The sequence below is a fragment of the Bufo gargarizans genome, chromosome 1 (genome assembly GCF_014858855.1).
Source record: "Bufo gargarizans isolate SCDJY-AF-19 chromosome 1, ASM1485885v1, whole genome shotgun sequence".
Lineage (NCBI taxonomy): Eukaryota > Metazoa > Chordata > Amphibia > Anura > Bufonidae > Bufo > Bufo gargarizans.
The window spans coordinates 450,732,934-450,748,147 of NC_058080.1; the positions used below are offsets into that span (position 1 = coordinate 450,732,934).

Genomic DNA, 15,214 nt, shown 5'->3' on the forward strand with positions numbered 1-15,214 from the left:
TTCAGCTGAATTCATTGTGCCCAGAGTTTAGGTTTTCAACTAAAACGACATTAGACAGTATTTCCTAGAAACAATGTGTGCTCTATGTAAATGGAGTCCTGTAAGAATCTGCTACCGAGGGAAACAGTGGGTATTAAACTAAAAACTGCAGCCCTGTGTCAAGTCATTTTCACCAAATGATATACAACCATGGTAGTGTAGTAACGTGACACATCATTTTCACCAAACTGGTTGCACTTGTGGCAGAGCTGCCTCTGCATTGCTTATGTCTAAATACATAATACACTCACCTAAAGAATTATTAGGAACACCTGTTCTATTTCTCATTAATGCGATTATCTAGTCAACCAATCACATGGCAGTTGCTTCAATGCATGTAGGGTTGTGGTCCTGGTCAAGACAATCTCCTGAACTCCAAACTGAATGTCAGAATGGGAAAGAAAGGTGGGTTACAACAGCAGAAGACCCCACCGGGTACCACTCATCTCCACTACAAATAGGAAAAAGAGGCTACAATTTGCACGAGCTCACCAAATTGGACTGTTAAAGACTGGAAAAATGTTGCCTGGTCTGATGAGTCTCGATTTCTGTTGAGACATTCAAATGGTAGAGTCCGAATTTGGTGTAAACCATCATGCCTTGTTACCACTGTGCAGGCTGGTGGTGGTGGTGTAATGGTGTGGGGGATGTTTTCTGGGCACACTTTAGGCCCCTTAGTGCCAATTGGCCATCGTTTAAATGCCACGGGCTACCTGAGCATTGTTTCTGACCATGTCCATCCCTTCATGACCACCATGTACCCATCCTCTGATGGCTACTTCCAGCAGGATAATGCACCATGTCACAAAGCTGGAATCATTTCAAATTGGTTTCTTCAACATGACAATGAGTTCACTGTACTAAAATGGCCCCCACAGTCACCAGATCTCAACCCAATGAAGCATCTTTGGGATGTGGTGGAACGGGAGCTTTGTGCCCTGGATGTGCATCCCTCAAATCTCCATCAACTGCAAGATGCTATCCTATCAATATGGGCCAACATTTCTAAAGAATGCTATCAGCACCTTGTTGAATCAATGCCACGTAGAATTAAGGCAGTTCTGAAGGCAAAAGGGGGTCCAACACCGTATTAGTATGGTGTTCCTAATAATTCTTTAGGTGAGTGTATATATACACACACACACACCATATTTCTCTCTCCATAAGGCCTCATGCAAACGACCACTGCTCTGGTCCTCATCCGAGCCACAGTTTTTGCTGCTCGGGTGCAGACCCATTCACTTCAATGGGGCCGCAAAAGATGCGGACTGCACTCCGTGTGCTGTCCGCATCCGGTGCTCTATTACAGATCCTCGCAAAAAAGAATAACGTGTCCTATTCTTGCCGTTTTGCAGACAAGAATAGGCATTTCTACAATGGGCCGCCTGTTCCGTTCCGCAAATTGCAGAAGGCACACAGGCGGCTTCCGTGTTTTGCGGACCGCAAAAAACGGAACGGTCGTGTGCATGAGGTCTAAGACACATTTTGTCCCCCAAAAAGTGAGAAAAATTGCAGTGTGTCTTACTGAGAGCACATACTACGTGTGTGGAGTATTGTGGCTAGTCAATGCCCCTCTGGGTTAGATATTCATTGCAGCTTTCCTAATCCTGTCTGATGCCAGCAGATGAAAGATGTGCTTATTTTCTTATATTTTTCCCACAAACGAAGAGGAATGTTGACTGGCTTACAATACTCCTCATGCATACTCTGCACCCTCCATTAGAATAAATAGTACCCCAAACAAGGCCTCTCAGACAGCCATCAAAGTTTCTTTGCTTTGCTCTGTTAAAGGATGGTTACCCAGAAAGAGCTAGATTCCTGTCATGAGACAGTTTTCCTTTTATTTTGGAAAGGAGAATAGTTTGCATGTCTCCTTTCCAGAGAAAAAAATTACAGATGCAAGTACAGCAATAGATAAAAATCTTATCATGAAAGCGCTGATTGAACAATTTGAGGCTACCACCAAAATCTTAGTGGATCTGAAAATAGGGGAAAATTGTGTATTTCACAACTACAGCATAGCCTTGCAATCATTAAAGGGATTTTGCAGTTTGCACTGCACGATCAGCTGTTTGAGAAGGCAGCAGCGCAGCGGCCTTCTCACTGTTTACCGCTGGCCCAGTGACGTCACTACTAGTATCAACTGGCCTGGGCGGGTTAAAGCTCCATTCAAGTGAACACAGCTTAGCCCTGCCCAGGCCAGTGATACTAGTCGTGACGTCACTGGGCCAGCGGTAAACAGTGAGAAGGCCGCGGCGCTGCTGGAGCGCCGCTGCCTTCTCAAACAGCTGATTGTCGGGGTCCAGGGTATCGGACCTCAGCCGGTCAGATGCTGATGATCTATGCAGAGTATAGATCATCAGTTAAAACAAACTGCAGAACCCCTTTAACTAGAAAAATAGCCAACTTGCCTCGTTCTTTCATGACAAAAGCCCTTTATCAAAAAATAGAGTCTCTCCATTGACTCTTCACTGGGATGCAGTGGCTGGCAGGCACCTTACCAGATGTGTTGGGGAGCCCATTCTAGAGATGCAGGTACAAGAGATGGAACCGGCATCTATCAGACAATTATAGCATATTATATGGATGTCATAAATGTCTAATATTGGAACACCCCTTAAAACCAAACAGTCAATTTTTATTTTCCATTGGAAAAAAAATATTTTGCAATATACATTCCCTTGTGAAAGTATTTCCCCTCCCCTTTGGTGGTTTTCCAGTTTTGTTGTATTACAACCTGGAATCAAAATGGATTTTAATTTAGATTTTATTTGTGACATACTGTTTTTTTTGGTTGCTTCACCTCCCACATAAAATTAAATAAAAAGTGATCAAAAAGTCATACACACCTCAAAATAGTATCAATGAGAAGTATGGATCACCCTGCAAAAAATGAGCCCTCAAACAGCTTCGTACACATAACTACATAAAAGTTACAGGAGTCAGACTATGGTGACAAAAATATTTTTTTTCAATATTATTTTTTTCCCCAGTATTAAAACACAAGAAAAACTATACATATGAGGTATCGTTGTAATTGTCCTAACACGGAGAATGAAAGTAAGAGGTCAATTTTACTGCATAGTGAACTTGCGGAATTACGGTTTTGTTTCTAATTTATCCCCATTTGGAATTTTTTTCCAGCTCGCCCCTACATTGTATGCAATATTAAATTCCACAAAAAACAAGCCCTAATATGGCAATTTGAACGGAAAAATAAAGTTAAGACTCTGGAATGAAAAATAAAAAAGCAAAAATGGAAGAAACCTCCAGGGCTCAAAGGGTTAATAAATAAAAACCTAAACGCTGTAAGTGCATATGTATTAACCCACATTTATATGAAACCCCTAAATAAGGTCTGGTCCAACCAACTAACTTACAGTCACATAATTAGTTGAAAAGGGTCCCCCTGAACTGTCACATGATACGAGTCTAAATACACCTGTTCTTCTGAACACCCCACCAAATGGAAATAATACCTGACAAGAGAAGGCAGCCAATGAAAACTCACAGAATGGGCCAGTAGAGCATTAATTAGGGATTCAACAAAGACACCAATGATTACAATGAAGGAACTCTAGATCCATAGGGGAGATGGAAGTTGTAGCCAGCCCAGGTCATTTATTATAATCTACCTCAGGAAACTTCCATTTTGACACACAGATGTGCCACAATTATTAAAAGATGTAATACGCAAGTCTTAATAATGTCCCCTGAAGAGTGTCACCTAAGAAACATCATTTCCATTGTGAAGCATGATGGTGACAGTGTCATGCTGTGGGAATGTTTTCATCGGCAGGGACTGGAAAACTGGTCAGGAATGAAGAAAAGATGGATGACCGTAAGTACAGGACAAATTTTGAAGATACACTGTTTTACTGGGACGGAGGTCCACCCTCCTGCAGGACAATGATACTACACATACTACTACTGCTAAAGCTACCAGGATGTTTTAAGGGAACAATAAATGTCCTGGATTGTACTAGTCAAATCCCAGACCTCAATCCAATTGAGAATCTGTGGCATAACTTGAAGACTGCTGTACACATGATTAATCTTGAAGGAGTTGGAGTGGTTTTGCCTGGAAGAATGGGCAAAATCCAAGAATCTAGATGCGCCAAGATAATAGTTAAGACTAAAAAAAACTGAGAATGTGCATCAGTATTCATTCCCTGAAAGTCAATACTTTGTGGAGCCACCTTTTGCTACAAGTACAGATGCAAGTCTCTTGGGGCATGTCTCTTGTTTGTGTCATGGTAAAGGGATGGGGGGGGGGGGGGGGAGAAGAAGAAGAAGAAGAAGAAGAAGAAGAAGAAAACCCTCAAAATAGAAGCACGTTGTATAAATTAAATGATACAAACCTTTCAAAGATCCATTTTCATTACAGGTTGTAATGCAGCAAAGCAGGAAAAACACTAAGTGGGTGAATACTTTTGCAAAGTATTGTATGCTGTAGGTGCAATGCATTATAAAGGTACATTCATGCAGCTTATCTAGCCTCAGTCTTTGGTTACTATTGAGTGGGATCAATTTGTCTGATATGTAAAGAAAATATGATGTGCCTTGTCTTGAACAGTATGTCAAGAACATCAAGCAGAAAAAAAAACACGTTGTAATAGGTCAGATTGGAAACAGAGCACAAGATGGCAAGTGCTTAAAGCCTGAAGCCATACATTTGTAATAGGGTTGATGTTCCTGGAGGGATACACCAAAAGATTTAGGAAAACTAGAGGAATGGTCAAAAATCTAGCAACTAAAATTTAATGTTGATAAGTGCAAGATAATGCACCTGGGGTGTAAAAACCCAAGAGCAGAATATAAAATCAGTGATGGTGTCCTAACCTCAGTATCTGAGGAAAGGGATTTAGGGGGTCATTATTTCAGAAGACTTAAAGGTAGGCAGACAATGCCATAGAGCAGCAGGAAATGCTAGCAGAATTCTTGGGTGTATAGGGAGAGGCATTACCAGTAGAAAGAGGGAGGTGCTCATGCCGCTCTACAGAGCACTAGTGAGACCTCATTTGGAGTATTGTGCACAGTACTGGAGACCATATCTCCAGAAGGATATTGATACTTTGGAGAGAGTTCAGAGAAGAGCTACTAAACTGGTACATGGATTGCAGGATAAAACTTACCAGGAAAGGTTAAAGGACCTTAACACGTATAGCTTGGAATAAAGACGAGACAGAGGGGATATGATAGAAACTTTTAAATTCATAAAGGGAATCAACAAGGTAAAAGAGGAGAGAATATTTAAAAGAAGAAAAACTGCTACAAGAGGACACAGTTTTAAATTAGAGGGGCAAAGGTTTAAAAGTAATATCAGGAAGTATTACTTTACTGAGAGAGTAGTGGATGCATGGAATAGCTTACCTGCAGAAGTGGTAGCTGCAAATACAGTGAAGGAGTTTAAGCATGCATGTGATAGGCATAAGGCCAGCCTTCATATAAGATAGGGCCAGGGGCTATCCATAGTATTCAGTATATTGGGCAGACTAGATGGGCCAAGTGGTTCTTATCTGCCGACACATTCTATGTTTCTATGTTACATGAATAGTCAAAGGGGTTTTCCAACCTGACTCTTTTAGCATTTCCACAAGCTATGTCTGGTGGGGGTCTGACAACTCAGACCCATAGATTTCCTATTTGGCCATAATGTCTATAGATATAGCTATTTTCTCCTGTTTGGAAAAGCTTTGTAGCTTCCATTATGCCTTTTTTGCCCTAGATGCACTTAAGACTTGCTATTTCATATGTGCAACTATAGCTGAATATTATTCTATTCTGGGCATAGAGGTGCCTCAGATATGACATGGGTAAATTTCAAATTTTTCTCAGTTTTTTTGTCATGCAATAAATCTATAGAATTATACTTTTTTTTTAAATGCATACTGGACACACAATTTCATTCATGCATGTCAATTGATATGATGTTAATAGCTCATAATAATATTAACAAGCCTACAGAAATCCAGATATCTAGTATGCAAGCACACATCATATTACAGTACTGTACAATCTCTACAAATGGAAATACAGTATGTGACACAGCCTGGAATTCTGTCCTCGACAGCCATCAACTTAATTTATCTTGTGTCTTTTAAAAAAAAAGGTGTAAGGTAATCAATTGTCAAGAAGCAAAACATAAAACAAAAAAAAAAATGGTTAATTGCCTGTCACCGTACACATTCACCGGGAGCACAGTATAATGGAACATTTCAACTCGGAATCATATTTTTGCTAAATAATTAATTCAACTATTTTTTTTATAAAAAATGTTAAACGTATGGGTAGCTTTTAACCCATCATGGCTTGCTGTGTTACATCTAAAAAGGCATAAAAGACAATTGTTAAAGCACTGAGACTAAAGATCAGAACTAGGGATGAGCGAATCGACTTCGGATGAAACATCCGAAGTCGATTCGCATAAAACTTCGGTCCAATACCACTTGGAACCGAACCACAGTTAATTTATTACATTTATTAAATTAATTAATTTATAAAGTTATTGCGCAGAGTCTCGCGAGACTTCGCGAAACAATAACTTTGGCTCTTCGGAGCCAATACATTATAATACTGTATGGAGCTCCTGCTCGGTACAGTATTAGAACAAAGTTTTATGAGAATAGACGTTGGATGTGTCATCTGAAGTTGATTCGCTCATCCCTAATAGTGACATGTGAATAATAAAATACACCTGCAACATTTTTTTTTAACAATACGTTTTCGTTAAAAATGTAGTTTAAATAATGTAATTTTTTGATGATACACTGCCTTTAACCCCTTCCTGATGCTGTGATTTTCCATTTTAGTTTTTTGGTCTCTGCCTTCCCGGAGCCATAACTTTTTTTTATTTTTCTGTTCACATAGCCGTATGAGAGCTTGTTTTTTGCGGGACAAGTTGTATTTTCTAATGCAACCATTTAATATTGCATACAATGTAGTGGAAAGCAGGACAAAAAAAACTCCAAATGGGATGGAATTTGAAAGAAATTAACTACAGCATTACAAGCATTAACTATGTGGTAAAACTGACTTGTGCTCTTCATTCTCCAGGTCAGAACGATGATGGCGATACCACATATGTATAGTTTTTCTTGCTTTATAAAAATAAAAAACTTTTGAAATTTTTTTTAGTCATTGCCGTATTCTGTTCCCCATAACATTGTTATAGTTTTGTCTACGGGGATATGTGAGGGCTCATTTTTTGGCGGAACGATCTGTAGTTTTTGTTAATACCATTTTGGGGTGTGTATTACATTTTGATAACTTTTTATTTTATTTTTATATTTTAATAGTACGGATGTTTTCGCATACGGTGATGCCCATGATGTTATTTTCTTTAATTGTTTATTTTTGGGAAAGGGGGGTGATTTGGATTTTTATTTCTTTATATTTTTCAAAACCTTACTTTTACTTCTTGTTAGGTCCCCAACTGGACCCCAACTTGCACTAATCAGATTGCAATTTGTATAGAATAATGGGATTTGCTCTATTCTTTACAGAAACCACAGTACCACCATATTACAGTTCAGTACTGTCACCTACTGGCCTGCACTGTAATATACAAGTTATGAGCCTGGAAGCCTAGTATAGGCTCAGACTCATTACTATGAATGAACACCTTCCCTGATCTCCGCAAAAGGGAGAGGGCGCTTCCAGCTTTTAGTTCTCTCAGACGCCACATTTGACCACAGCATCTGAGGGGTTTAACTTCAGAATTTAGTATTACCATTGATTGCGGACATTAGCCGTCTGTCTGCTGTATGAAATGGCAGGCACCCAGTGGCTATGGAGCTCACTCCGCTCTGGAGCAAGCGCCAGCCTTAAAGACCCAACATCTGCCTCAGTGTTGATTCCAGAGTAGATCAGTAGAAGTCGTACAAAATAGAATTCCTATAACTTCATTCTTCCTTCCTCTTTTTTTTCTTGTTATTTTACAGACCGAAACAATTCTCATCAACCATAAGCACCAGTGAGGAAATTACAGGGGTGCTGTCATGGGTTCTGGAAAATCCAATTACTTTTAAGTGTAATTATGATTTTTCCCTTTACCCATGACAGCACCATAGAGAGACCGAATACCAAAGTTAAAAACCAGCCCTCAAGAGGGACAGTACTTGAAAAGTAAGCTAAGAATACCCAGAAGGAAGCATAGGGAACCCAAAGGCTAACAAGACATCGGAACAAAAAAAAAGTCGGAACAATACACATCCTAAAACCTAGGAAGTTTCGATACTAGACATACTTTAAACACAGCAAATTCTCATATGGGTTTCTCATCAAGTGTTAAAAATAATCATAACAGAATTAACAAAACATCTTTAGAGAAGTACTTATCTGGACACACAATGATCCAAACTGAGGATGATTTCTGCACAACAATTCCTTTGATGCAGATTATATTGCGAGACGTTTGAAAGAAGAGATGTTTTGATCCAAAATCCACTGCTCACAATCTGGCATCCATGATGGAACCCTACCGTGGCATCTATCCCTTTTCTGGATGAGCTCAAGGATCTGCTGCAAGAGGTCCAAAGAGCCCCCTGAACCCTTCATACCTCCTAGGGTCCCCACCGCCTGAAACTACTGCACGAAGGACCCCAGCAGATAACCAACGACCCTCCAGGGACTCCCTGGGCAGGTCTAGATCGGTGGCAAGTATTTATAGGCTTTTGCTGGTGAGCCATATCTCCTGTAGCCCATCCAGACTAAATGGACCAGCCCATCCTCTTATTCCCAACCAGGAGACATATAGCGCTTAGTTGTTACGCCATATGTCCTGTAGGCCGTCCAAACAACATGGTCCAGCCCATATCTTCACTCCCAACCAGGAGACTTATAGGGCTCTGCTGGTACGCCCTACTTCCTGTAGGCTATACAAACCATCTGGTCCAGCCCATCTTCTCAGTCCCCACTTGGCGTTTTATAGGGTTTTGTTGGTGTGCTATGCTTATTGCAGACCATTAAACTACAAATTGTCAACCGGGCATAGCCACAGAATTAGTCCACCGTGCAGGCATAGCCACCAAGGTAGACCACCACCAAGACATGGTGGCACCTCAGGCACAGCCAGTCACAGACACCCACTAAGAGCCCAGCACAGTCATCCACAGATACGGATGCAAAAGCCATCAGCCATGCAGACAAGGAGATCGAAGCCGCCAACCATGCAGACACGACGGCAGAAGCAGTCAGCCATAAAGACCCGGCCGCAGTGTAAAGTAAGCAGCCAATCAAACACAAGTGCACTAGATAATCCCAGCAGCAGAAGCAGACAGCTACAATGCAAACTGCAAGAGCAGACTTCCCAGCAAGCATGAACACAGAAGCAATCAGCTTCATAGGTTTATGAGGCCATGCCTTTTTATATCACAGGCTCAGGGCAGTCAGCCAGAAAGTCCCAGACTCCTAGGCAGCTATCATTTTTTAGGTATGGACCCAAAGGGGTAGGCAGCCAGCAGGCCAGGCATAGACTCAAAAGCAGCCAGCAGGCCAGGCATAGACTCAAAAGCAGCCAGCAGGCCAGGCATAGACTCAAAAGCAGCCAGCCGACCAGGCATGGACACACAGGTATTGAACCGTGCACAGGCGTTCAGCAGACCAGGCGTTTAACCAAGCAGGCATAGATACAAAGACAGACAGGCATAGACGCACAGGCATACAGTCAAGCATGCACAGATGTGTTATCCAGACAGGCATTGGTATTCATCCAGGGAGGACTGAAGCCAGTCATCCAGTCCATGAAGCCAATAGGCAGCCACCCAGACCCTAAAGCCATCAAACAACCAGGCCCCAAAGCCAAGAGGCCGTCAACCAGGCTCTGAAGCCATGAGGCCGTCAACCAGGCTCTGAAGCCATGAGGCCGCCAACTAGGCTCTGAAGCCATGAGGCCGCCAACTAGGCTCTGAAGCCATGAGGCGTCAACTAGGCTCTGAAGCCATGAGGCGTCAACTAGGCTCTGAAGCCATGAGGCCGTCAACTAGGCTCTGAAGCCATGAGGCCGTCAACTAGGCTCTGAAGCCATGAGGCCGTCAACTAGGCTCTGAAGCCATGAGGCAGTCAACTAGGCCCTGAACATGTCATATCAAAGATTCAACTGTATCAATCATGCTAAATGCACCAACAAAATCATACCAACCACATGACAAATATTTGCTGTATAGCCTAAGTTCAATCCTTCATAAGGTGTTCCTTGTATCACAGCCCAGGAGGCTGCATGCTCCAGGCTCCTCTGTCCAGAGGACAGGAAACCACACTGAGGAAGGAAGCGGGTGTCCTTTTTAAATGCTCTGGGGCTTCCTGTCCAATTGTGGGGGCGGATCCATCTCTCTCTATGGTGCGGTCATGGGTGAAGGGACAAATGGTCTTAGCATGCAAAACTGCCTAGTAGAGTGCACCATATTTCCTTTTCACCATGCCTCTTTACTATGCGACTATGATTTTAACTTTATCCCATAATAGGTCCCATAATAGTCAATAGGGATACAGCGGTGATCTGTTAAGTCCAGCAATGCTGGATACGGTGAACTCTGGCAGGCTGTTTCCTGCCTGAGCAGCATGCTGGAAACATTCACCAGAGATGTGAACATGGCCTTATGCTGCTGGTAATAGCTTGTGCTTAACAGATTACTTGAAAGTAAAACCATGTGTTTCAAAACAGGCCCATTTCACTACATTCCATGGCCGAATACATCAATAATCAAATCTATATGATTTCTCTTATAGGAGTCAATTATGGGGAATGGTTAAGAAAGGAATTTTAGGCATTAGACGGTATTTGTTCTATGCAGCATTTGGGCCCCTTTAATAGAGGTTTTAATTACAGTTGTATACTTATTACAACATAGTTAAAACAGTTATGTTTAGTGTTTGTAAAAAATTAACAATGTTAAGATCATAACATACAAAATAAAACAGGTGTCCTAAATATTGCCTTGAACCTATAGTTCCTTAATTCAGATTGTCATATGCAATTAAGTAACAATTAGAGCACCCTACCATCTGTGCCGCAAATGTGCTGAAAACTCACTAAGCTTAAAATTAGTTTCAAGGTTTTTTCACACACCCGATAAATATTCACCTGCTCCACATTAGAGTCAATGAACACAAAACCAAATTCAAGGTTAAACGTGGGGATTACAGAACAAAGGAATTCCTACATATAGTTTCCAATGCACTACATATGTTTTTTGCAACACGTGTAATTGCAGATCAAATATCACTGCAACAATTTGAATTCTGGTAAATTTGAACCATTTATTCTAGACTAAAGCTCTGTATTAAACATTTACCACATTTACACACCTAGGTTTTAGAGATGGAAAATCAGGAAAAAACTATATTTTTCACAGACCTCAGATCAGACCCTTAAAGGAGTTGTCCGGGACCAAATGTTTATAATAAAAAACAAAAAACAAAAAAAAAACACGTTTACTCACAATGTACATCTAAGTAAAGGCCTCCATACATTTTCAGCTATTTTTGCCACTTCTATGAGGCTCCAACGGTCCCCCACTCATTGTTTATATATCTGTTTATCTTTACCTGACTTCCGGCTGCAGTGCCCTGTGGGTCCTGGGGCAGCGCAGCATCAGGTGGTTACAGCTATCTCTCTGCTCAGCTGTAACTCCGCCCCCTCATTAATATTCACCTCAATTCATTCTGAAGCTCACCGGACTGGAGGGGCGGGGCCGAGCGGGTTAAGGGTGGGGCTTAGCGGGATGTCGGCCAGCCGCTGTAACTCCGCCCCCTCATCAATATTCACCTCGATTCATTTGCTGCCAGTGACATCACCGGGCTCCCTGAGCAGCAGAACAGGAAGCTTTGCTTGCCTGCAAGGGACCCAGTACGTCACTGAGGAGAAGAAAACAGTAACTTCCGGCCATGAATTTCAAAGATCTGTGCCAAAGGTACTACCTGCTTGTATGTAATGTGTATGCCACACTTGTACTATTAGAGTAATGTTGTCATGGTGACATCTTCTTTCCTTTTTTTTGTTCTTTTTCTATGTTTGTCAGTGGGAGTTTGTTATTTTATATGTAAATTATATTAAAGGCTACGTTTTATAACAGGTTGTACCCTGTGATTACATATGTTTGTATTCGGACAACCTCCAACATTTGCTCCCTTGTTAATTTATAGTAATAGAGGTGGTTAACCATTGATTCCTTGGTTGTCTCCGGTAATAGAAGGGTTAATGCCCCCCTTTCCCTTCTTGGAAGATAGAAAAGGGGATTACAGTACCTTGTGCTCTAATAGTTTAAAGGGAAGTGAATGAATTAACATTCACATTCCATAATTTGGGTCAAAGGAAGGGCTAATGCCCTCTTCCTTGGGGAGTAGAAAAGGGGGTTAAACACCTGATGGTTGAGTGGTTTGCTCACCATGCCAGGGCCCAGTGAATGAAGCCATATGCTCATTGTGATACGCCAACTTCCTGCATTGCACTAATTATACAGATAAATGGTGGACAGGGACAATTGTGAGGTATGGAATACCAAGTGCTGTATAAGCACTCTGCCCTATTACAGGGTTGGGCAGTGAGGCCCTCCAACTGATTACCAGGGATGGGCACTTATAAAGCTTGTTCCCGATAACTGGCATGTGTAAAAGGTGCATCATTTCTGTGCAGCAGACTCTGCTGTTTAAACAGTGACCTGCTGCCCAGGAACAATGGCTTTCTATGGAGGAAAAAGTGCTGGCCTTTCTGGTGGCTGGACCTCGGGAGCTCACACAGGCTGGTGCTTTTTTCTATAGTGTGCAAGCACGGTCACCACTGATGGATTGCTGGTCGTAACCATGGAAATGAGCAGTGTATAATGTGAGGGAATAATGAATTAAGCCAGCCAAGGAGGCAATATGGATACTAACAGTACATTAGGAAGTGGCTTGTATTAACTTTCTATACATAATAAATGCTATTTGCTGAAGTAAGACGACCCCTTTAAAGCTGAAAAGTACAATACATACTCTGAAAACATGCAAGGAAAAACAAGCAGATGAGAAAATGATAAGTGTACAATAATACTGGCTTAAGCCTTTCGAATAATTGTGTAGATGGTGATTACACACCTTGATTAAAGTAATCTTCTATTAAATAAATTAGCATAATGGTGTTTATTTAAAAAATGCCTAAGAAAATAAGGTGGAAAGTTCTTGTTTTCACTCTTGAAACTGTTCAAATCCACAGTTCTAGCAATTCTATGATTATATATATATATATATTCACACACACACATGCATGTTTTTCATATCTTATTTCATCCACTTGCCTGGACCTTCTTTTATGAATTTATTGTTGAAAATATATGTCATTATGTAAATAACCAATTAAATATGACTGGAAATAATAACCACATATGGGCAGATCCTATTTATGTACTTGTTTAGTCAGCAAACTAACAACTTCAAATTAAGAACTGGCCATACACATTACGCATGATGTCTAGGAGGTAGCTGGATTGTCCTTTGATGGATCTGGCATGCTGGGTTTTAACATGACTGATCCCTTGCTCTCCTCAAAGGTTTGTCACGAGTCTGACGGTGGTGTAATTCCCTGAAGTAAAAATCCACGCTCGTGTATGCCTATGTGGGACTCTGCTTACAGCGATACTAGATTTCTGGCCGCGTTCTTGCAAATCTCGATATTATTTGAGGACTCTGATGTTTAACAGTATTTATTTATTTGAAAATGCTTTTATCTACTTACAACAATATCCTCAGGGAATGTGTCCTTACTGATAGATCCATCATCGAATTCTACTTCATAGAAGGTCTGGGAGGTTATTTCTGTAACCTTGCAGCTGTAGTATCGGGTATTTCTGTGCTTCGCAATCACAGTCTGTCCAATATTTATATTCTTCTTGGCTGATTTGTGTCTCTGGAACAAACCAATATATAAGAATTAGTCACTGTGGACATGATTATACATCAGTCATAGTGTAAAGGATTTTTTATGCACAACATACAACAGGAATTTTTTTTTGTATAGCGGACAAAAAGAAGTCCTTGTTCAAGAGGGTGTAACAAATATGTACATTGGAACCTGCCTTACAATGTTGGCGGGATGACAAATGAAAAGGATAACCCTATTAAAACAAATGACTTGTTTGATTTAAACTCCAACGTCTAAGGGCCAAAGAGCCATGATCAGGAACTAACTGTTCATTCCCAATCATTGCCTGCTCGTGTGTGCTGCAGTTACATGCAGCAATGTATGTATGGCTCCTGAGGGTGTTAATCTCCATACAGATCATTGTTTATCAGCCGTCTATTCCTGAAATTAAACCACGAAAAAAAAAAAATATATATTTGAAGCGGCTTTTAACAAAAGCAACCAGTAATTTTTCAAAAACTTAACACCATCACATTAGACATTCCATCAAAAATCCAGACATTTTTCAATACAGCTACAGCCCATGTTACATTAGCAAAATCTTTCAGCACCAGAGCTAGACATTTTTATTTTATTTTTTGCCTTTTTTTCTGTACAGAATACAACAGAATTTGGCGTGAAAAGATTTGTGCTACATGGCACAGGAAGCAACACAGCGGGAAACTTGGGCCAAATTTCCCTACAGATGTATTGTAACCCGTTTTATAGCGGCAGCATTTCTATGTATTACAACATTCAATACACACCGTGTGGGTAACTATGTGTGAAGTTAGTCAGTAAAGGTGTAGAGAAAAAGGATTTTATATATAAAAGCTTGATATGTGAAAGATGACATACTGACAGGAACACTTTCTAATTTACTCAAAAACCTGGAGAAAAAAAAAACTCCTGTCAAGGAAAGAAAAAAAAAAAGCATGTATAGAAATTTAAAATGTCACTTGTGATCAGAAAGATGGTAGTTATTCAGTGTTGCTCAACAGACCTGAGAGAAGAATGTGATGTGCCATTTTAATGACAAATACGGTAGATGTAAGAGAAAGAACACACAAGTCATAACAGTAACAATAATGTACCTAAGAGGAAGAAACCGCAGTAACCATCATAATCACAGCTCACATCTTACTATTTATACAAAGCTTTGACACTTTTGCCACACTTAAAGGGGTTGGACACTTTCTGGTTACTGTTGACCAATGTATTTATAAGAGGATTATATGACACTTACTAATATAGCCTTTGTTTAAATTCTGCACTATTTTACATATGTCATAAGGTATT

General features: G+C 40.7%; 1 protein-coding gene across 1 annotated transcript in view; it reads right to left on the reverse strand.

Moving 5' to 3' along the window:
- KDM4C (lysine demethylase 4C) overlaps window positions 1–15,214 on the reverse strand; it is a 324,567-nt gene that overhangs the window by 18,413 nt on the left and 290,940 nt on the right. The window contains exon 19 of the mRNA XM_044272540.1: window positions 13,751–13,921. Within this exon, the coding sequence (XP_044128475.1) occupies window positions 13,751–13,921 (171 nt within the window). The remainder of the gene's footprint in view (window positions 1–13,750; window positions 13,922–15,214) is intronic.